The sequence below is a fragment of the Pelophylax lessonae genome (assembly GCF_965119305.1).
Source record: "Pelophylax lessonae genome assembly, chromosome: 5".
In the NCBI taxonomy this organism is placed as follows: Eukaryota; Metazoa; Chordata; class Amphibia; order Anura; family Ranidae; genus Pelophylax; species Pelophylax lessonae.
This window is the reverse complement of record NC_138772.1, coordinates 321,192,231-321,215,674: the sequence shown is the minus strand read 5'-3', so window position 1 is coordinate 321,215,674 and position 23,444 is coordinate 321,192,231. Positions and strand designations below refer to the sequence as shown.

Here is a 23,444-nt window from a genome sequence, read left to right as displayed (position 1 = left end):
AACTCAAAAAAGATAGTGTCAGCACTGCAGACATCAGAATCTCCCAATTTGGCTCCCCCCTTAAGTTAGCGCCCGAGGCATCACCTGGCCCAGGCTGGAGGAAAGTGGTAAATGGTACAAGCTCAGTTCCAAGACTTTTAGTCCTAACCAGCCCACCTGTGCTATGAAAAAGGGGATGGCTGAGGTCCAGGAGTCCTTTGGGTTTGATGGGTCCAGTATCATCTGTGAGCACAATCGTTTACGCTGCTTAAGGAACCAGGTTTTTGGAAGACATCCAGCCATGGACAATGCCGTTATGGACTTTTCCCCCAGGGGAAGTAGGTTGTTAATATTCAACTGTTATGCCACGCTTCTTCGGTAAAGTTATATTGACAGTTAAAAGCCTGGTCTGAAGCTTTCCAAAGGGGTGCATGTTGGTTCTGGGGGTCTTTAAAGCATAGCGGGGTATGAAGAAACACCACTACAAAGGGATAACTCCGCAATACAAGTAAATAGAGTGTAATCGCTAAGAGATCCCAAGTACATGCTCAAGCAACCAGTTGTTAGACATGGTACCTGGTAAGGTGACAGGTTCTCTGATAGCGAGGGGCTCATTGTCTGGCTCCCTTCCTAGTAGTCGGTATCCAATAGCAACTGGACCTGGACCCGCGTTACTGAGATCTATGGTCTGGTTATGAGGTATGGGAAGTAAGGAGGTAATGAGCATGCATGAAATTCGCACTAGGTGCTCGTCAGGACCCCATTTTGTTACTGGGAGTGAGGTAGCAGAGGTACACTGGACTGGTGGAGTAGGCACAGGCTCAGCACGTCCCTCCTAATCAGTGGCGTAGCATGGGTTGTCAGCACCCGGGGCAAGGCAAGTAATTTGCGCCCCCTAACCCACGGGATTTTAGCACTCGAGTCTCTTCCACTAGATTAGTTAAAGAAACCCTTACCCCCTAAGCAAATGTATTGTTTGTTATGAAAATACTAATGTAATTAAAGTAAAATGCATCTAAATACAAGTTTGAATGACCAGCGTGCCCCCTTTCAATGCAGAGAGACCAGCGTGCCCCCATTCAATGCAGAGTGACCAGCGTGCCCCCTTTCAACGAAGAGAGACCAGCGTGCCCCCTTTCAATGCAGAAAGACCAGCGTGCCCCCTTTCAATGCAGAATGACCAGCGTGCCCCCTTCAATGCAGAGAGACCAGCGTGTCCTCTTTCAATGCAGAGAGACCAGCGTGCCCCCTTCAATGCAGAGAGACCAGCGTGTCCCCTTTCAATGCAGAGAGACCAGCGTGTCCGCTTTCAATGCAGAGAGACCAGCGTGCCCCCCTTCAATGCAGAGAGACCAGCGTGCCCCCTTTCAATGCAGAATGACCAGCATTCCCCCTTTCAATGCAGACAGACTTACCTGCAGCGGCGGCTTCTCCTCAGTCCCCCGCCGTCTCCTCGAGTCCTCCCGCCTCCTCCTCGGCCAAACAGGTAGCGGGTCTCGGACCCGCTTCCTGATTCGCCAGGAGGATCCATCCATGTGACAGTGCGCCCCGGGTCCACCCTTTTTTGAAGCCTATTAGAGCGTCTGGCTCTAATCAGGTGATTCATAAAAAAAAAAAACACTCTGTGACAGCGCCAGGCTGCTGACTCACTCGCTGCTAAACTGACTTAGCAGTGAGGAGAGGCGGCATAGGCGGGGCTTGGCTTACAACGCCACCCTCCCTACACCAATGGACAGGTGAGACACAGTCCAGCCCCGCCCAGCCCCGACCCGCCATTTTCAGCCATAGGGCGGCCGCGCTGGACATCTCCCATCCTAAAGATGGAGGCAGCCGCAGACAGTGTGTGAACTGTGTATGTCAGAGTCAGACAGACAGAGTGACACTGCGGATGCGCCCCCCAGATGTTGCGCCCGGTGCGGCTGGCCCCCCCTGCACCCCCCACGCTACGCCACTGCTCCTAATGCAACATGTACAAAATTACAGTGTAGTGACATGGGACAAATTGTTTTTCAGAGAAACTCAGTAATTTATTTTGGCACACAGTGAAGGCTCATCTTTAAGTCGGGGATCTCCCTTAATATTAGATTCTTCACATTATCGCAGTCTCCACCTGGTCCTGGACATTGAAGAGTGTGATCCACGCGAAAGGTACCCCAACGTGCAGATGACCCCGCCCACACATATTTCATGTCTGAGGTTTACAACCACTTTAACCACTTAAGCCCCGGAAGATTTTACCCCCATTCCGACCAGGGGGTATTTTGCGATTCGGCACTGCGTGACTTTAACGGACAATTGCGCGGTCGTGCGACGCTGTACCTAAACGAATTTGGCGTCCTTTTTTTCCCACAAACAGAGCTTTCTTTTGGTGGTATTTGATCACCTGTGCGATTTTTTGATCACGCGCTATAAACAAAAAAAGAGCGTCAATTTTGCAAAAATAGCAATATTTTTCACATTTTTTTATATGAAATTCCCCCCAAAAAAAATGTAAAAATCAAAATTTTTTAAAATTTCGGCCAATTTGTTTTATGCTACCTATGTTTGGTAAAAAAAAAATCGCAAAAAGCGTATTTTGATTGGTTTGCGCAAAAGTTATCGCGTTTACTAACAAAGGGAAAGATTTTTGTCATTTTTGTTTTTTTTTTTTTTAACGCATAATGGCGGCGATCTGCGATTTTTTTTGCGGTACTGCGACAGATCGGACCCTTGACTGACATTTTTGACACTTTTGGGGTTACCAGTGACATTTCTACAGTAATCAGTGCTATATATATGCACTGTTACTGTAAAAATACACTGGTAGTGAAGGGGTTAACTTTATTTGGAAGGGAGGGGCTGTGTGTGTCCCTAGGGGCGTGCTTTCTACTGTGATTGGCTGTGGCTTCAGCTGTAAGGACACTGATCAACGGATCTACATAGTAGATCCATGTGATCAGTGTCTTTGCAGCGAGGAGAATGACAGGCAGCTTGTTTACACAAGCTGCCTGACATTCTCCCTCTCCCCCGCCGATCGCCGAGTGGCTGGCGGACATCGGGTCCGCTGGTCACACGCGCGGGGGGGTCCGTGACCACGCGGGAGCGCGCCTCCGGGGGCGCGCGCTCGCTCCCTAGACCCTCACAAGCAAGCAACGTAGCCCTACGTTAGTTTGCCTGTGAGGGGCTGACCGCCGACGTAGATAGTCGTGCGGCGGTCGGCAAGTGGTTAAGGGAATCCCTTGGGGCCTCTAGGTCACCAGAAATAGTGTCCCCATTGGAAGATTTCCCCTCTATTACTTTTCTGGGGACAACTGAAAATTTGAGATTACAGTATCTTTTACTTTTAATGATAATGGTAAACCTGAAAAATAGAGAGGGTGAATCTCCCTAACGGGGACACAAACAGCAAAATAAACCTGACAGGTGTTCTAATCCCTCCCTCTGCTTTCCAAAACAAAAAAAGTTTTGCCTTTAGTTATACTTTAAGTTTATGTAAAATATTGAAGGACTTATGTTTACCTGTGATGTCATTTCTGGTTGCCGCTGCATTAAATTTCATAGAGTACAGATCAGAGACTGTAACATTATATCCCTGCTTGCTCAGGACATCCACTGCAATATTCTTTAGAGATCCATTCATTGATTTTGGCTCCTGGTGAGCATACACAATGAGAATGTTTTTGCCTATTAAAACAAAAATATGAATTATTTGTTGGCAGTTTACAAATCAAATACAAACAGCTACCCAGTATGCATAGTTTTTTTTTTATATTTGTAGAAAATTAAGACATAGAAGAGAGTTAGGCTACCCACAGAGATTACACAGGGCTCATCAGACAGTAATGATGGTTTCTGCCTGCAAAATGCACAAACCACAGATAGACAATATCAACCAATATAATGAACAAATGTGGTGCCAAAGTTGTAAAACCAAATTATATGTAATTATTATTATTATATGTAATTATATATCACCAGCCCCTGATGATGTCTGCTTGGATGAAACGCGTTGGGAGAGTTGAGCACACCAACATCACATGCTTCTGTTTCGAAAGGCAGCAGCATTCATTTAATTGATTGAACCTCTAATGAGCAGGGAAAGGTTATATTTGGGCTTTAGAGTTGGTGTTACCAAGATCCAGGAACAACAGATATATGAAGTGCAATAGGTCTGGAGAGTTATGAGCAGCATAAATCTGTCCCTGGGAAAACAGAAGCAGTTTTTACCTCCATTTGTGCTTTACCGCTTAAATTCGCAAGTCTCAAGGCATGTTGAAGTTCATATTCACTTTAATGTCTTGTGGTTGATGGACAGTACCTAATGAACTGTTTTAACCGCCTGCTGACCGCATAACTTACATATCCGCCAGCAGATTGGTTCTTCTGGGCTGAATCACGTAACTAGTACGTGATCAGCGCTTCCAGGTAGAGGGTACGCCCACCCGGTTGTACTGTGATTCGTTACAGTACAAGCCATTCAACAGGTCTCGGGCAATAATTGGCCGCCAGGACCTGCTGATAGGCTCAGTGATTCACAGACAGGGCTCTGTGATGGAAAACAATACAGAGCTCTGTATAGTGACAGGGGATCTTGTTGTTCTGCTAAGCAGGGAAAAAAACAACAAGGTCCCTTAGTAAATTAAGTACACATTAACACTTCCTAGGCACACAGTTAACCCTTTGATTGCCCTAGATTTTAACTCCATCCTACCCAGTGTCATTAGTACAGTGTCAGTGCATAATATTAGCACTGATCACTATATTAGTGTCACAAGTGATGTCAGTGGCAGTTGGTCGGTTCCCACTCAGTGTCAGTGTCAGATTGGCCATGGCATTATCACAGTCCCGCTATAAAATTCACTGATTGCCTCCATTACCAGTATAAAAATAAATAAATAAAAATTTCAGTATAAATACCGTCATTTGTAGACCCTATAACTTTCATGCAAACCAATTATTATACGTTTATTGGCATTTTCTTTTACCAAAGACATGGAACAGAATACATTTCGGCCTAATTTTTTGAAGAAATTAGATTATTTCATTTTCTTACATTGGATAGGTTTTACATATATTTTTTTTCAAAATGTTCAGTTTTTTTCTTTTATATGATAAAAAATAAAAAACCCAGTGGTGAAATGGCAAATGCCACCAGAAGAAGGCTCTATTTGTGTGAAAAAAATGATACAAATTTTCTTTGGGTACACTGTTGCATGACTGTGCAATTGTCAGTTATTACATCGCAGTGTCGCATCGCAAAAAATGGTCTGGTCATGACGGGGGTAAATCTTCCGGAGGTCAAGTTTTCTGGCTTGGTATGTTACATAATAGAGTACTCAGTTTTATAGCACTTTATATGTATTCACATTATAAATCTGTACACGCTTTATTGATTGCACGGTGCTTATGATTTACCAGTTGTTTATTATATATTTTATGCAAATATATTTTAGCAAATGCATGATATTTATGCTTATTTAGCATGTTTGCACATATAATTTGGTTTTATGACTTTGGCACTGCAATTGTTTATTATATCTGCTTGGAATTTGCATATATACAGTAAATTTATGTCCCCCTCCAGATTGTACCCATTACCACAGCCTTTGAGAATTATTTGAATATAAAACCAAGGTTTCCTGTTACAGAAAATGCACATACATGCTCATATCGCTAAACTGAGATACAAAAAACAAAGTATGTACACAAAGGACACATCCCACTAACACCATTCATGAAGAAAGAATACACAAAAACCAAAATTGTTGTTTCCTACAGGTGCTTTTTTTCATTACTTTCACACTGTTTTTTTTTTTTTTTTTTACTTTTTAATAACCAGTGCAATTGTTTGTAGTTTGGTTGAGAGGTTTTGAGTAGTATACCTCCTAGGGATGTATTTATAAACAATTCAGAGAGTTTTGCATTCATAAATACGGTTTTTACTATGAAGCTTTGGTCCATGGACTTCATCCATATGAACCAGGCTGTCACTGCTCCCCTGCCACTGCAGCTGTCATTCCTCTCTTTCCAGGCACAAGTGAAGTGTGTGGAGCGGCTTCATAGCCACACCTGCTGGAGGACAGCCCGCCCACTGCCAGGGATATAGAGGACACTGATTGGCTAGAGAGCAGCCTGGGGAGGAATGGCAACATCTCTCTTGCCTGAGGACTGTTGGGAGGAGCAAAGACTTGTGGCTGAGGTAGTCCCCAGAGAGACTTGACTTAATGTTTTAGATCTAGTGGAACTAAAAAGCCCAGAAGCTTTGAGCTAGAGAGAGGAGGAAAGAGGAGCAGAAGTCAGAGTTTTGGGGCAGTCTCAGGCAGTGCTGTGTTTTGGCCTAGGCCAACAAGGCCCGGGCCTAGGGCAGCACTTTGCAGGGGGGCAGCAAATAAGCTGCCCCCTCCAGCTGATACTCTTTTGGCCACTGGTTGCTAGAGCTGCCTCTCCCACCCCTCTCTCTCTCTCTCACCCTCCTTTCTCGCTCACCTCTCTCTCACCCCCCCTCTCTTTCTCTCACCCCCCTCTCTCTCAACCCCTCCTCTCTCTCACCCCCTCTCTTTCTCTCTCTCTCATCCCCCCTCTCTCTTATCCCCCCTCTCTCTCTCATCCCCCCTCTCTCTCTCTCATCCTCTCTCTCTCTCCTTTTCACCCCCCCCATCTCTCTCTCTCTCACCCCCTCTCTCTCTCTCACCCCCCTCTCTCTCTCTCATCCCCCCTCCCTCTCTCTCTCTCATCCCCCTCTCTCTCTCTCTCTCACCCCCCTCTCTCTCTCTCTCACCCCCCCTCTCTCTCACCCCCCCTCTCTCTCTCTCTCACCCCTCTCTCCCTCATCCCCACCCCCTCTCTCTCACCCCCCTCTCTCTCTCATCCCTCCCTCTTTCTCTCGTCCCCCTCTCTCTCTCATCCCCCTCTCTCTCTCACCCACCCCCCTCTATCTCTCTCATCCCCCTCTCTCTCACCCCCCTCTCTCTCTCTCCCACCCCCCCTCTCTCACCCCCTCTCTCTCTCTCTCTCTCTCACCCCCCGCTCTCATCCCCTTTCTCTCTCTCCCTCCCCCCTCTCTCTCATCCCCCCCCTCCCTCCCTCACCCACCCCCTTTCTCTCTCTCTCTCTCTCTCATCCCCCCTCTCTCTTTCCCTCCCTCACCCACCCCTCTCTCTCTCTCCCACCCCCTCACCCCCCCCCCCCCTTGTGAGATCTCAGGAGTTCATGCTGGGACTTGGAGTCCTTCAATTTTGGAGGGAGTCACATCCGTTAAAAAGGAAGGAGTGGGGCAAATTTACATAGGAGTCGGAAGGGGGGCTCCCAATTTTAGTCTTGCCTAGGGCAGCACAAAACCAAAATACACCACTGGTCTCAGGGGGAAAGTGAGAGGTAACCATAAGAATGGGCTGCTGTATTGGGGAGTTGCCTGTTGTAAATTTTGCCGCAATGACAGAGAGAGAGGAATTTGAAGAAGAGGGCAAATCCCTGAAAACGTGTCAAGCACACCCCTTCTCCCGACATCCACCAGGTATTTTGACAGCTGTCACCTTCATGTGCAGCCTAGAACGCCACTGCCAATACCCAGGCTTGGCGCTGGCTTACTCCCTGTCATCCTCAGTCTCTGTTTTGCTCAGTGATGTCTACAGCCTCACACTGTTTACAGCTGCTTGGTCCCAGGTGTTCCCGATCCATGCTGTTTCATGCTAACTTCTATGTAAGTGTGCTGCTAATTTAATAAAGTGTTTTTAATTTGATACTGACCTCAGCGCCCTGCTATTCGTTTTCTTTGACAGAGAGAGAGAGACTGGGCTGCCAAAGAAATTGAGGTCACAGCTACCACAAAGTATCACTGGTTCCCTGAGAGATTAACATTGCTGAGTCCTGAGTCACCACCAACATCACTGGTTCCATGAGAGATGGCCACTACTGGGTCCTGAGCCACCACCAATGTCGCTGGTTCCATGAGAGATGGCCACTACCGTGTCCTGAATCACCACCAACACCACCAGATATGTATGCCGGAGAGTGAGAGGCCACTGGCCACAACTTGCTTGCCCACATCTGGACAGTGTTACCTTACCGCAGGAGTACTCACACCCTGTACCATGGGATCTGTTTCAACCTCTAGCAGGAACTTTGGGCCCCAACAGTTACCCCTCTACACTAGCCAGTGGGAGGGGCTCATAAAGACTGAAGGACCTTTAGCTTCCAGTATCACTGCTTTAGTGTTTGACCTCCTAAGTTTCAGGGTTCAGGTGCAGAGACATTTGTCCCAATTTATTAACGGTAAATGTTCCGTGGCCGCCCGGCTGCCAGTTTAGCTCCGCCGTCTGTGCCGGGGGGTGAACATGAATGGGGAGGAGCTAGCGGACTCACCTGCCGCATACACCATTAAGCCAGATCAGGGAGAATGTAAGTGCAGCCCCCCTGTAATCTGGAAAAGAGGAGCGGTGGGGGTGGCTGCATATAGAAGGATCATTCTCTCCATTTCCTCCTGCAGCCTCTGAAAGCTTGCGGTAGGGAGAGGAGGAGAAACAGGCATTCAGAGGCTGCAGGAGGAAATGGAGAGAATGATCCTTCTATTTGCAGCTACCCCCACTGCTCCTCTTATCCTGCATCCTTCTGCTGCCTCCTCCTCCCCCCATGCTCTCGGCCTCCCTGTGTTCTTGGCCTCTGTGCTCTCTGCTTCACCCCCCTGTGCTCCCTGACATCCCCCAGTGTTCTCCAGCCCCAGTACTCTCCACCCCCCGTGCCCTCTGCCTCCCCCTCAGTGCTCTCCAGCCCCTCATGCTCTCCACCTCCAATTAATGCTCTCCAGCCCCCCCCAGTGCTCTCTGCCTCCCTTGTGCTCTCCACCTCCTTCAAGCTCTCTCCACCTCCCCCCATGCTATCCACCCCCCCATGCTCTCCACATACCCCCATGCTCTCCACCTCCCCCCAATGCTCTCTGCCTGTTCCCATGCTCCCGCCTTCCTCCAGTGCTCTCTGGCCCCACTGTGCTCTCCACCCAACCCTGTGTTCTTGCTTACCCCTGTGCTCTGACCGCCCCCCCCCAGTCCCCCAGTGCTCTCGAGACCCCTTCTGTGCTCTCCAACCCCCTGTGCTTTCCACCTCCCCCCATGCTCTCTGCCTCCCCCTGTGCTCTTTGCCTCCCCCATGCTCTTTGCCTCACCCTGTGCTCTTTGTCTCCCCCTGTGCTCTCCACCTTCCCCCCCCAGTGCTCTTCAGCAACCCAGTGCTCTCCAGTGTCTCCACCTTCCCCTCAGTGCTCTTCAGCCCCCCAGTGCTCTCTGGCCCCCCTGTGCTCTCCGCCCCACCCTGTGTTCTTACTTCCCCCTGTGCTTTATGACCCCCCCCCCAAGGCTCTCCAGACCCCCTCTCAGCTCTCCAGCCCCACTGTGCTTTCCACCTCTCCCCCAGTGCTTTCTGTCTCCCCCCTGTGCTCTCCACCCCCCCTTGCTCTCCTGCCCCCCCCTGGTCTCTGCCCCACCCTACCCCATGTTTTTGCTTCCCCCTGTGCTGTCTATCCCCCACCCCCAGTGCTCTTCAGACCCCCCTATGCTTTCCAGCCCCCCCCCCCACAGTGCTCTTCGCCCCCCCCCATGCTCTCGCAGGGGAACCGTCAGGATGGAGAGTGGGGAAGGGGATGGTTAATATGTCATGGGCTGCTTAGTCTAAAATGCCTGGGCCTATTTTTTGTCCCAGTCCAGGCCTGGTAATAACTATGATTTTTAGCTCTATCCAGTGCCCACCTGTGGTATGTTGGTGATTCTATAAAACATTATTCGATCTGGAGAGAAAATAGCCTAACAGCTTTCCTTTTTATTCCTATTTGTAGAGAGCAAAATATGCATTCAGTTTCACATGAATTATAGCTCTGATTTTGTTTTTATGAATCCAACACTTGATGTTTAAATAATTTGTTTTCTTTGGAGGTCCCTATAGTGAATGAAAAATAGCGACAACTGAGGAGATAATAGGGACAGATATATTTGTTTCCAAAAGAGGGACAGTTGGGAGCTATAGTATGCATGTTGTATACAGCCATTCAACTATATTAAATTGAACTTGAAGTCCATGGTCATGTTCCTGTTTCAAAACAGTTACATTTAGTTGTGGGCAGGCCCCAGACATTTGACAGAGTCACCCACATTCACTCCTCCAGGACCCACTTGAATCATGGCAGACTAAAGCCAGTTCACAGGCCACGCACATTCCCCACTGCCCTCTCAGTACTCCATTGTACTCATACTCATACACGTATGGTGTGTCAGAGACATGTAGTGCCTTGCACATCCACTCACCATACTCCTGGTTACTCTTGGCAACACCACTCCTCTGGCTGGGGGCGCTTCTTGCACATAGTTCAAGGATAGAGCTCCTACTCCCCTATCCACCACCATCACCTAGCCCGATCACTTTTTCTTACAGTTGGTTCCACTGGGATCCTACTTCTCCATGTGTGTTCCTCATTAGATGCACAGTCTGCCATAGGTTAACATGGCGCTATCTCACTTCACCAAAGCAAGGGTGCTAAGAATCCACTCCAACATTTGAAGCAGCCAGTAGCTTGGTCCAACTAAACTGTATCGAGGTAGGCACATAAAAGTTCAACTAAACGATTCTTCCTTCACTGAGTAAATCTCAGTCTTTCTCTCTTTTGTGGAAGCATTCCTTCTGTGCTCAGTAGCAGGAGGCCTATCCCTGGGGTATTAAAAATAATGGATAACTACTCAAACTCTCTGTTTCTTAGCCCTTCTCTTTCCACTAGCAAGGAAGGTCTGCCCTAAATTAAGCTCCACCGTAAACTTATATGTAACGCCCCCCCCAACCTCCAGAGGCATGGTGGCTACCCCCAAAGACATGAAGGGCTGGCATTCCACCTCAGGGGGCAGGTTACTAGGCATGATGGGTGGTGTGCAAGGTAGAAAGATGGGCGCCAGTCACTTTTATGTTTGAACAAAGAGAAGTTTATTTTGCACAACAAGAAAAAATGTGGGAGAGAGGGGTAGGGCACAGAACACCCTTAGTCAAATACAGCAGCAGACTAGCAGACTCCTTAAGCAGAAATGAAGAAAAGATAGACAGCAGTACAGATTAAGAGCCTTTGGGGCTGGAACCAGCAATTTGTACCCTGTAGCATAAGCAGTCTCCTACAGAAACAAAACTTACTTCACAGCATCGTATGCAATTTCCTTGGATAAGTTCTCTCTTGAAGTTTTCCCAGCCACTTCACAGTCCCCGGCTCATTAGGAGTCACCTCTGGTACTTCCTCATAACTCCATCCCTCTCAGCATTGCCTCCAGGTAGTGAGAAGGATCTCCCTTGCAGAACCTTGAGCACACAGTTAAGCCTCAGGATTCCAGTCTACCCAGCAGTGGCGTCTGGTGCTCAAATTTTTTTTTGGGGGGGGGGGGGCGCAAACAGAAAAATGTAATGATAAACCAAGTGACTCGATGGGTCACGTGACCGCGCCTAGGAAATCAGTGTTAATAGTTAAATTAAATTTATAATTATAAATATTTGAGTTGCTAGTCCAAAAACAACGTGTGTTTGTGAATATTAACCAAAAAAGAGGGGGGACAGCGCTCAAAATTAATAACTAATACTCAAATACTATGTATATATAAATAGTGTAAATATCAATAAATATCACAATCAAGGTGTCACAATCAAAGTAAAGTGACAGTGCACAGTGCAAATCACAAAGCAAATAAAGTGACAGTGCACAACTCTATATATAATAAATACAATGCTTATATGACAAAAATAACAGTCCTTGTGTGCAAAAAATGCTAATGCAATAAATGCAACAAAACAGTTCGGTGACTTTAAAGTGCTCAGTGTTCTGAAAGGAGTACTTCCTTATGCCGAGATGGAAAGGAGGAAAGGAAAATCCACCACCAAATATTCTACACACTTACCAGATGGCCCCTTGGGGTCTAGCATTGGTAAGTGGTATGCTGTATGCAGGATCCCGGTATGGATGGAATGCCAGCCCCAGCTTGTGTATTAATCTGTCCGCTTGAAAGGATTGATAAACTCTTCCTCCAATGCCTCTCCCCGGACCACACTCAGATCGATCATATAAAGGAAAAAAGGACTATATGGTGTAGTACGTAATTCCAGTTTAATGAAAGGAAAAAGGAGCCACTTACATCAAGTAGTCAAAGGTTTACAGCTTTCACAGCATCGCACGCCGGTTTGCGTTCCGGCTGCGTTCCAAGGAATCGGAAGTGAGGTGGGCGTAATGCGTGGACCCGACCGGTTTCGTCAGCCAACGTGTTGGCTCTGCAGCTTCTCCATCCTCTCCATCAGCAGCGGCTCGCGGCTTCTCCGGCATGGCGGCGTCTACTCCCAGCCAATGGCATGGGGTTTGCTTTTCGGTCAATCAGGAAGCGCATATCGGACACGCTTCCTGATTGGCCAGGAGGAAGATCCGTGTGACAATAGCGAATTTTCATTCGCTATTGTCACACAATGGGTGGGCTTGGGGCGCACTGCTCTGCACCCCGGGTCCACCCTTTGATGAAGCCTAATAGAGCCTCTGGCTCTAATTAGGTGACTGAAAAAAAACAAAAAGCCCCATTGAACTCCATACGTCCGGCGCCCCGCATGCAGATTAGGGGGCCAGACGTATGGATAGGGGGGGCTGCGCCCCTGCGCCCCAACACACCGGCCGCCACTGCTACCCAGTAGCAGCTGTTCCTCACACACCCACTCAGACTGCAGTCTGGGTGGAAAAGACCCAGATCACCTGACTTCCTCCAAACAAGTACCCTCCCCAGCATCCTCAGCAGCTAAAGAACTCCTACTGATTTGCTGAGAAAAAGTGTGCATATCTATAACCTGGACTCACTGTAATTCATCATACTAATGCAAAAGGTAACAGCGCTACCTATTGACAAAAGGGAGAAACCACAGCTAAACCAGGCTTAAGAGAAGCCTACAGATTAGCCAGGTTAACTAGAACCCAGCAAAGCTAAATTTACCTGAAGCCCTGTTTTAAACAAGGGTGCTAAATATATGTGAAAGAAATGAATTAATTTCCCTTCCTGGAAGTATTTTAAAGAGGAATCCTTCTTAAAGTGAAGTTCCGCCCAAAAGTGGGACTTTTGCTTATCTGATTGCACCCCCCCCTCCGGTGCCACATTTTCGAGGGGTAGGAGGCGCGGGTACCTATTTTTGACAGGTAACCATCCCCACTTTGGGCAGACTCGGCCGCGTAAAAGTACGTCACAAGTCCAGCCCCCACACCATTCAGAATGCGCAGCACCCCTTGCGCATGCACAGTAGGGAATTGGAAAGGTTTCACTGCCAGGTTCCCTTACCAGCAATGGTGGCGGCAGCACCAGACAGCCAACGAAAACATCTGCTGGGGTGCCGACATTGCTGGACTCGAGGACAGGTAAGTGTCCTAATATTAAAAGTCAGTAGTTACAGTGTCAGGATTAGTGTCATTACGTGGGTCACCTGCTGGTCGCACTGTTGTTCCTTGAACTGAGGGGCGCAGTTCCAGGGCACACCAGCGGGTGTCTCCCATCAGCTGGACTGTACTTTTAATTAAGCTGCACCTGAGGAGGACTGCTGAGGTAATATAAGCCCGCCCTTAACTGAGGCTCAGTGCTTCAGTATTTTCTCTGCTAGCCATGTCCCTGTCTGAACCTGATCCTGAAACCTGCATCCTGAAACCTGTATTCTGATTCTGAGTCCTGTTCCCTGTACCCTGCTTCCTGTACCTGGCTCCCTGTTTTCCTTGTCTCCTGTCCCTGCCATGTCCTGCTATTGTTTGCTCCATCCTTTTGTATATAGTTTGTTAGGTTCTATTGGGGTTTTGTACTGTTATCATTTATATTTTGTTTACTTGTTGATGGTCTACTGGTGTTGGTATTGGAGTGTGCCATTTTGCTTAATAAACTTATTTACACTTTTATCCATCTGGGTCCTGATTCCTTGGTGCAGCCAATTAATCTGATCATCCTTGCTGGATTCTGCATGTGGTATCCCTGACAGAATACTGAAGCCACTAACGATCAGATCGGTTGCACCTGGGAATTAGGAATATTCTGGTTGTTGCAAGATGCAGTCAGAGGAGGTCTTTTATTTTTCTCGCCTTGTAATAGAAGACAGGGAATATTGTCGCCAAATTTGGAAAACTTACACTAGCGAGCAGTTGTTGGAATGCATCCGTCTGGCCCACTCGTTTGTTGACCAAGGCAGAGTTTTGTTCAAAGAGATTCAGCCACTTATTCAGACCTGTGCAGAGTTGGCTTTATCTAGTACCCCTAAGGTTGGGGATGATTATTATCCTCCTTTTAGTGTCTCTCAGGTGGTATCTCTTGTGTGGCTCTTGGAAGATGATAAACCCTATTTTATTGAACATTATACAGTGTAATCTCCAGAGGCCCTGTTGGATTGTATGAATGCTGTATATTCTCTATTCAGACAAGGGGGTTGTAAATTGAGTTTTGTTCAGCCCTTACTGCAAACCTGTTTAGATATTTCCAATTCAGCATCAGCTAACTCACACCAATCCACTTCTGCCTCTGGACACCAGTTTTCTCAAAGTTTCTCCTCTACATTACCCGTAGCAACCACAGCTGCAGTTAGGTATGGTTTGCTTCCTACTGCTTGTTCATATCCTGGCTTAACGAGTTGCACTTTTCCTGCATTAAACCCTGTGAAAACTTCCTCTACTACTCTGTTGCCCCTAGCAACCTCGCAGAAATTCTCCTCTGTAACTGTCTCTCCTTTTCCACCATCTCCCAATACTGCCATTTCGCTTCCATCTACTTCACAATCTATTCGTAGCCCTGCAATCACTAGCAAGAATCCTGTATCTAAACCTAAAAAGAAAAGGAGATTTTTCCCAACACATACAATTATACCTGTTACCCAGCCTGCTGATCCGATGCCTGTTTCTCAGCCTGCTTTCCCAGTGACCGCTGTTCCAGTGCCCGCTGTTCAGTTGCCTGCTGTTCCAGTGCCCGCTGATCTGGTGCCTCCTACTGAGCCTGCTGATCCAGTGCCCGCTGTTCTGATGCCTGCTGTTCCAGTGCCCGCTGATCTGGTGCCTCCTACTGAGCCTGCTGATCCAGTGCCCGCTGTTCTGGTGCCTGCTTTTCTGATGCCTGCTGATCTAGTGCCCGCTGGCCCGGTGCCTCCTACTGAGCCTGCTGACCCAGTGCTTGCTGTTCCGGTGTCTGCTGATCCGGTGCCTGTTTCTCAGCCTGCTGTCCCAGTGCCCAATGTCCCGGTGCCCGCTGTTCCGGTGCCCGCTGTTCTGATGCCTGCTGTTCCAGTGTCCGCTGATCTGGTGCCTCCTACTGAGCCTGCTGATCCAGTGCCTGCTGTTCCGGTGTCCGCTGATCCAGTGCCTCCTACTGAGCCTGCTGTTCTGATGCCTGATGTTCTAGTGCCCGCTGATCTGGTGCCTCCTACTGAGCCTGCTGATCCAGTGTCCGCTGTTCTGATGCCCACTGATCCGGTGCCTCCTACTGAGCCTGCTGACCCAGTGCTTGCTGTTCCGGTGCCCGCTGATCCAGTGCCCATTGTTCCGGTGACCACTACCCAGCCTGCTGATCCGGCGCCTGTTTCTCAGCCTGCTGTCCCAGTGCCCGCTGTTCCGGTGCCCGCTGTTCTCATGCCTGCTGTTCCAGTGCCCGCTGATCTGGTGCCTTCTACTGAGCCTGCTGATCCAGTGCCCGCTGTTCCGGTGCCTCCTACTGAGCCTGCTGATCCAGTGCCCGCTGTTCTGATGCCTGCTGTTCCAGTGTCCGCTGATCTGGTGCCTCCTATTGAGCCTGCTGATCCAGTGCCTGCTGTTCCAGTGCCTGCTGATCCGGTGCCTCCTACTGAGCCTGCTGATCCAGTGCCCACAGTTCCATTGCTTGCTGATCCGGTGTCTCTTACTTAACCCGCTGATCCGGTGCCAGCTGATCCAGTGCCCGCTGTTCCAGTGACCACTACCCAGCCTGCTGATCCTGTGCCCGCTGACCCAGTGCTTACTGTTCCAGTGCCCGCTGACCCAGTGCTTGCTGTTATGGTGCCTGCTGACCCAGTGCTTGCTGATCCAGTGCCTGCTGAGACACGGTCTGCCGCCCTGCTTGATGTGCCACGGTCTCCCGCCCTGCTTAATGTGCCACGGTCTGCCGCCCTGTTGGGTGTGCCACTGTCTGTTGCCCAGGCTGGTGTGCCACTGCCGGATACCCTGCATGCCGCTGGCGCTCCCCTGCTTGATGTTCAGCTTGCCTTCAGTCCCAGTGTTGGGACGTGTGCTGCAATGAGGGCAGGTGTATCCCTAATGTTACGCCTCTTCTGGAACTTGACCTGTGGGGTGCCTAGACGGCCTCCAGACCCTGGTGATGGGGCGCATGATCAATTGCTGGACTCTGGTGGCATGCCTTCCGGCACGTTAATGGACTTTGGCCTAGAGAGTGCTAGAAGACCCACAGACATGAAGGGGAGACCTTTTTGGACTTTCGGGGTAGAAGCACAATGGAGCATCCGGAGGCCGCTCCTTAAAGGGGGGGAACTGTCAGGATTAGTGTCATTACATGGGTCACCTGCTGGTGGCACTATTGTTCCTGGAACTGAGGGATGCAGTTCCAGGGCCCACCAGCGGGTGTCTCCCAGCAGCTGGACTGTACTTTTAATTAAAGAGGAAGTAAAGTCCAAAAAAAAATCCGAGAAAAAAAAAGCCCTGTAAAGAAAAAGGCATAATGAGCTAGTATGCATCGCATACTAGCTCATTATGTAGTACTTACCTTAAAACGAAGCCCCCGCCGTGCCGCCACCTCAGCGACAGGACGGCGACATGTCCTGCCGTCCCGCTTCCGGGTTCGCGTCCTCCGGCCATCTGATTGGCCGGAGGCGCGATTACATCACTCCCGCGCATGCTCACGGCACTGAGCTCTGAAGGAACGGCACGGGTGGCCGTTCCCTCAGAGCGCCTGCGCCGATGACGTCATCGGCAGTTTGCGCTGTAAATATCTCCTAAACGGTGCAAGTTTGGGAGATATTTATAGCACCTATAGGTAAGCCTTAATATAGGCTTACCTATAGGTAAAAGTTATACAAGAGGGTTTACAACCTATTTAAGCTGCACCTGAGGAGGACTGCTGAGGGAATATAAGCCCGCCCTTCACTGAGGCTCAGTGCTGCAGTATTTTCTCTGCTAGCCATGTCCCTGTCTGAGCCTGATCCTGAAACCTGCATCCTGAAACCTGTATTCTGATCCTGAGTCCTGTTCCCTGCACCCTGCTTCCTGTACCTGGCTCCCTGCTTTCCTTGTCTCCTGTCCCTGTCCAGTCCTGCTATTGTTTGCTCCATCCTTTTGTATATAGTTTGTTAGGTTTTATTGGGGTTTTGTACTGTTATCATTTATATTTTGTTTACTTGTTGATGGTCTACTGGTGTTGGTATTGGAGTGTTTTATTTACACCTTTATCCATCTGGGTCCTGATTCCTTGGTGCAGCCAATTGATCTGATCACCCTTGCTGGATGCCTGCATGTGGTATCCCTGACATACAGTATGTGTAGCTGCTGACTTTTAATGTTTTCCTGGGGCCGGAACTCCGCCTCAAAGAGGCAACAACGTGACCTGCCTACATACTTCTAAAATACCCCCTAGATCCTTCCCTTGGGGCTATGTCATTTATTAAAGGTATTTATATAGCGCTGACAAGTTACACAGTGCTTTACATCTATATTGTACATTCACATGAGTCTCTGCCCTCAAGGAGCTTACAAGCTAAGGTCTTTATCTCTTATTCATACACCCATTAGTACCATGTCTTTGGTGTGTGCGATTAAATCTGCACAGGAAGATTGTGCAAACTCTAGGCAGGTAATGCCACATTTGGATTCAAACCGACAACCCTAGTGCCTCCAGGCAAAAGTGCTAACCACTTAGCAACTGTGCTGCCCACATTGCCATTGAAAGATTCTAAGAACTGAAGGACTCACTTGCCCTCACTGGCCAAAAATATTCAAGAATCTCATTCACTAGCGAGTCCTGTCCATGCCATTGCGTACCTATGTTGTATACAGACTCATTTGAAAGCGCTTAACTTTATTGTAGATGTTCTGAACTTGTAATAAATACCCTCATTATATGGTTTTACACTGTGTGGAGTTTTTTTGTTTCCTTTCTTTGATGACTTATCCACTTGGGGCCTGTTGGAGAATATTCATCTAAGCCTGAGAGCGTTCTCTACATATTCTTTCCATTGATGGTGGTTAAAGAGTACATGAGAGTTACAAGGAGATTGTTTTGAGGAGCCACATATCGTTCTCTACTGCCTATCCAGTGTATACACACCAATGCATTAGTCGACCCATTAGGTGTATGCCAAACTGGGTCCACTCACTCCCATCAGTCTCCTTATGTGATTGGTGGTGGATTTTTTCACAGCAATATTTTGCTCTATCTTCATTCTGTATTTATTCTGTGAGCACGTATTTGAAGATTGGTTGATTCACACTCTTGTGCTACACAAGGACTTCATTTCTTCTGCAATATTTTTATTTTAATGCCTTGTGAATTTCAGGATGTGATTTAATATTGTTTGCTGGGTCACTTTTCTTTACTTTATACAGTACACGAGTATTTCTTGATTCTCATTATTTGAGCATTTATATGATTTCTACATAGATGAAAGTTTTCACTTATGACTACCATATGGTAACCATTTATTAGCGCTGCACATATTGTTATTATTATTGTTTGCACTAGTTCGGTGTTGTGCTGGCCACTTTAGCGGACATTAGCGCGCTATTTATTTGTAATTACTAGTGAGAAAACAGTGAGAGAGTGATGTCCTGTGACTCTTTCAGCAATCCTTTCACTGGAGATTTTTCACCAGCTACAGGATCCCTTCTGACATAAGGTTAAAAAGCTTGGTCAAACTGGGCTTCCATTTAGTAACACCACCTGCTAACATTTTAGCCTGATGGCGGTCAGATTGTGTCTTCTTGACCAACTATGGCCATCTGGTCATTAGATCTATGACTAGCCTTACACTGCTTTTTTTCAAGCATTTCTTAGGACATTTGTGGCCCGGGCTGGAAATAATCAAAAAATATAAATCATATAACCTGTAAAATACTGAAAAAAAGCCCCATACAAGAATATATGAGAAATAAAAACATTACTTCTCTAAATCTGCTTATCGAAAAGCTCCATGTACATAATTGACATATCTATACAATAGAAAAAAATTTTAAAACACAAGAATAAAAAGAAAAAATATTAATGATATCCTTTGCAGCATTAGGAGTATTAAAAACAAGAAAATAAAATCCCCTGCAAACACTAGGAGACAGTTTTCTATCAATCTTCATACATGACGACCAGTGATGGAAGTAACTGCATTTAAGTAAACTTTGTTACTTAACACAGTTACTTTAGAGGGTAACGAGTAATCTAACTGAATACTCGTGCTGCGTTACCGCAATTACATCTACCACCACTAGATGGCAGTAGTGTAATTGTAATTCCCCCTCTCCTCTATGACCGTGGCCGGCGCTGTCTGCGGGGTACTGGAGAGAGAGAGAGGAGGAGGAGACTGAGGACTTGGAGAGGCGAGCGGCAGAGCACAGCACGCCAGGCCCAGGAGGGCAGAGCATTGCCACTTTGCCAGCCAGTGTGCCACACCGCCGCCACCACCACCAGTGTGCCACACCGCGACCACCCGTGTGCCACACCACCACCAGCCAGCCACTCCAGGCAACAGGTACCAAAAAACAAAACAAAATACAGTTACTCACACAGTCAGGAGGACTCAGGACTCAGACCCCCACATTGTGCCACACCGCCACCACTATTAAAGATCTTATAGAACATAATTGCATTATAGAATAGTAAAAAAAAAAGTCACAGTTACTTTAGTGAGTAACTAATTACTTTTTCAATGTGGTAACTGAGTCACCAACTCAATTACTTTTTGGGAGAAGTAATTTGTAACTGTAACTAATTACTTTTTTAAAGTATGATGACCAACACTGATGACGACTTAAGCAAAGTTCCTCTGCGCATAATCCCTTGCCCCCACTGGGAAAGTATGTACTAAGCAAACTGTAAGTTCAAAGCAAGCATAGCAGACTGTGCCTGACTCTGTATGCATAATAATTAACACTACCTCCCTGGAGAATGTCAGAAGACTAGCAGGATCTGGGGTTGCATGTGTATCTACATCATCATAGCCTGTATATAGAGGTTGCAGCTGTTTTTTTTTTGTTTTTTGTTTTTTGTTAGTTTTGTATACGGTATGTTTTTATGGCTTTCTGTGTGAACATTACATTTTCTTCCTTTTCTGCTGACAAAAGTAAAATCTCACCAATGGGCACAGTTAATCTTGTTTTTTTTTTTTTTATTGCTCTATCTGATGGAGAAATTCTTCTCATTTTATGTCCTAGCGACAAAACAGAAAGTCTCCCAAAAAGACTAATGGAGATTTTAACCCTCCCTCAACTTTCCAAAACTAAAGAAATGTTTTGGTTGAAGTTCTATTTTAAAATTAACCCAGCAGTAGTTGTAAAATATAAAACCCAAAGCCTGAGGTTTGCTAGGAGGGCATCATCAGGTGGCATAACTTTAGTGTATTAGAGTTGTCCTCTCAAGAGCACTTGTTGTAGCCAACAAGAAAACCCCACCTTCTGGCTATGGGGATTATTCACACCTGCTCTTCCATCTCCAAATTCAGTGCTCAGAGCCTGAGTGACCTATCACCAGGTCCAAACATTTTTATCTGGGTCTTGAGTTAGGCAAACACCAACCCTCAGAAATTAAGCAGTGGCACATGAACTTTGGGGGTTCCGGTAAAGCTTAGAAGAGGCAGAACTGTTATGCCACAAGGCTTAGTTTATACTGTAATTTCTGCAGGCACTACAGGTTTATTATACTGTACTGTAAAGATTTTTGTTTTTATTTCAAAGTAGTAGGACCATCCAAGTTTAAAACAGTGCCTTGCACATGCTGCAAAACTGGAAACTGGTGGTAAAAAAAAATCTCAATGTAAATATGTTTATTAACATTTCTTAGTGCTTTCGTTGGATCACAGCTCTGGTTCCCCTGTGTGGTGGGAAGGAATGCCAACAAGGGATACAACTTTGGAAACTGGCGAGTGACATCTTTTCTCTCTAAATTCAGCCTCCTTATTGGGCTTGCACATCTACACAGAGAAGCCAGAGCTGTGCAGTCATGTGACCACAACAAAGAAGAGTAGAAAAAGATATTTACACTTTTTTTTTGACACATTTCTTCAGTTGCTTCCTGGTTTCTGGACTAGGCCAACATGATGTCATACATCCCAGGAGTCTTCAAGTGCATTTTTTTTCTTTCATCTGAAGGAGGGGAGAAAGGGCATTCTCAGCTAAACAAACCCTCTTGCCTATGTGATCAGATGTATTCCAGGAAGTAAATGCTACCTGAATCATCTGCCCTTACTCAAGATGGCCATTGCTAAAAAAGCTAAAGAGGTGTTTTTCAAAGTTATTTTTCAACAAAATAAAACATGGAGACATGGATGGATGAGTGGGTTTGCTTTGAACATAAAAACTGAATTAACCACTTGCCGACCGCCGCACGACTATCTACGTCGGCGGTCAGCCCCTCACAGGCAAAGTGACGTAGGGCTACGTCACTAGCTTGTGAGGGTCTAGGGAGCGAGCGCGCGCCGTCGGAGGCGCGCTCCCGCTCCCGCGTGGTCACGGACCCCCCCGCGCGCGTGACCGGCGGACCCGATGTCCGCCGGCCACTCTGCGATCGGCGGGGGAGAGGGAGAAAGTCAGGCAGCTTGTGTAAACAAGCTGCCTGTCATTCTCCCCTCTGTATGAGAGATGATCATATGGATCTACTATGTAGATCCGTTGATCACTCTGCATACAGCTGAAGCCACAGCCAATCACAGTTAGTATCACGCCCCTAGGGACACACACAGCCCCTCCCTCTCAAATAAAGTTAACCCCTTCACTACCAGTGTATTTTTACAGTAACAGTGCATATGTATAGCACTGATTACTGTAGAAATGTCACTGGTAACCCCAAAAGTGTCAAAAATGTCAGTCAAGGGTCCGATCTGTCCGCCGCAATGTCGCAGTACCGCAAAAAAAATCGCAGATCGCCGCCATTACGCGTTAAAAAAAAACAACAAAAATGACAAAAATCTTTCCCTTAGTTAGTAAACGCAATAACTTTTGCGCAAACCAATCAAAATACGCTTTTTGCGATTTTTTTTACCAAACATAGGTAGCATAAAACAAATTGGCCGAAAATGTTAAAAAATTTTGATTTTTACATTTTTTTGGGGGGGAATTTCATATAAAAAAAAAAAGGGAAAAATATTGCTATTTTTGCAAAATTTACGCTCTTTTTTTGTTTATAGCGCGTGATCAAAAAATCGCACAGGTGATCAAATACCGCCAAAAGAAAGCTCTGTTTGTGGGAAAAAAAGGACGCCAAATTCGTTCAGGTACAGCGTCGCACGACCGCGCAATTGTCCGTTAAAGTCACGCAGTGCCGAATCGCAAAATACCCCCTGGTCGTTTAGCAGCCAAATCCTCCGGGGCTTAAGTGGTTAAACAGCGTTTTTGGTTTGTGGTGCTCAGATACAGTAGTTTTCCAACAAGTACAATGTGCTTGCATATGAGGCTGTAAATGTCTTATGCCTCTTGTGTAATGACAAAGCAATTTATATTACTGCTCAGTGTCGTAAAATTTACCTTTGCAGGATAGACCTTCCAGAGCAAGTTGTCAAGCCGAACAACAGAATGTGTACATGCTGAAAAAAATGTTTACATACCTGGCATTACTGAAATTTCCTTTTCAGAGTGTTTATAGGATGCAAATCTCCTGAATAATTTCGGCACTTAATAAACAGTTTAAATTATGTTCTATGAAATGTAATGATGCTTTTAAATATATGTCTTCTCTTCACAATAGCTGACCAGCAATCCAGGTTAAACTTCACATGAAACGAGCGTCATCGGTAGAGCATTAGTACAAAGTCACGAGGCATTGGCTGAGTCACTCATTCAGTTTGAAAGAGATTACGATACCATCGGGATTTTCTTTAGTGCTGTCCACTTGCTGAAACACATTCCCTAGGAAACAAGAGCAGCGTTCATCAGTTCCCCTCCTTTACGTGAGAACTTTGGTGGGTAGCTTGTGATCATGGCAACCAGCAAAGACAGGGCAGAGCTCAAAATTGTGCTCGCCTTTCACTGCCAAAGAGGTTAACAGCTCAGTTTTGTACAATCCTTTGTAGTACAAAGCAGCAAAAAAACAAAAAAAGGGTAAGGGTCTAATATAATGCCTGAAGCGAACAATATTCAATCAATGGGAATTTTCAGCTCTTTGGAATGTATTAAATAAACACTTAAAATAGCATAATCCCTCAAAACAATAGAACGGAGCCAAAGGCTTTTCAACTACATTTTGTGCTCACATTGTTGTTGTGTTGCCACTTTTTGTACTAACCAAACTTGAGCACGGACTGCA

At 46.8% G+C, this 23,444-nt stretch overlaps 1 protein-coding gene across 1 annotated transcript in view; it reads right to left on the bottom strand.

Annotated features, from left to right (window-relative positions):
* The window catches only part of NQO2 (N-ribosyldihydronicotinamide:quinone dehydrogenase 2), a 37,823-nt gene extending 14,789 nt beyond the window's left edge, over window positions 1–23,034 (bottom strand). The window contains exons 1-2 of the mRNA XM_082259125.1: window positions 22,747–23,034; window positions 3,478–3,642 (exon numbers count right to left, since the gene is read on the bottom strand). Of these exons, the coding sequence (XP_082115251.1) occupies window positions 3,478–3,642; window positions 22,747–22,753 (172 nt within the window). The 5' untranslated portion in view covers window positions 22,754–23,034. The remainder of the gene's footprint in view (window positions 1–3,477; window positions 3,643–22,746) is intronic.
* Window positions 23,035–23,444: the final 410 nt, after the last annotated feature.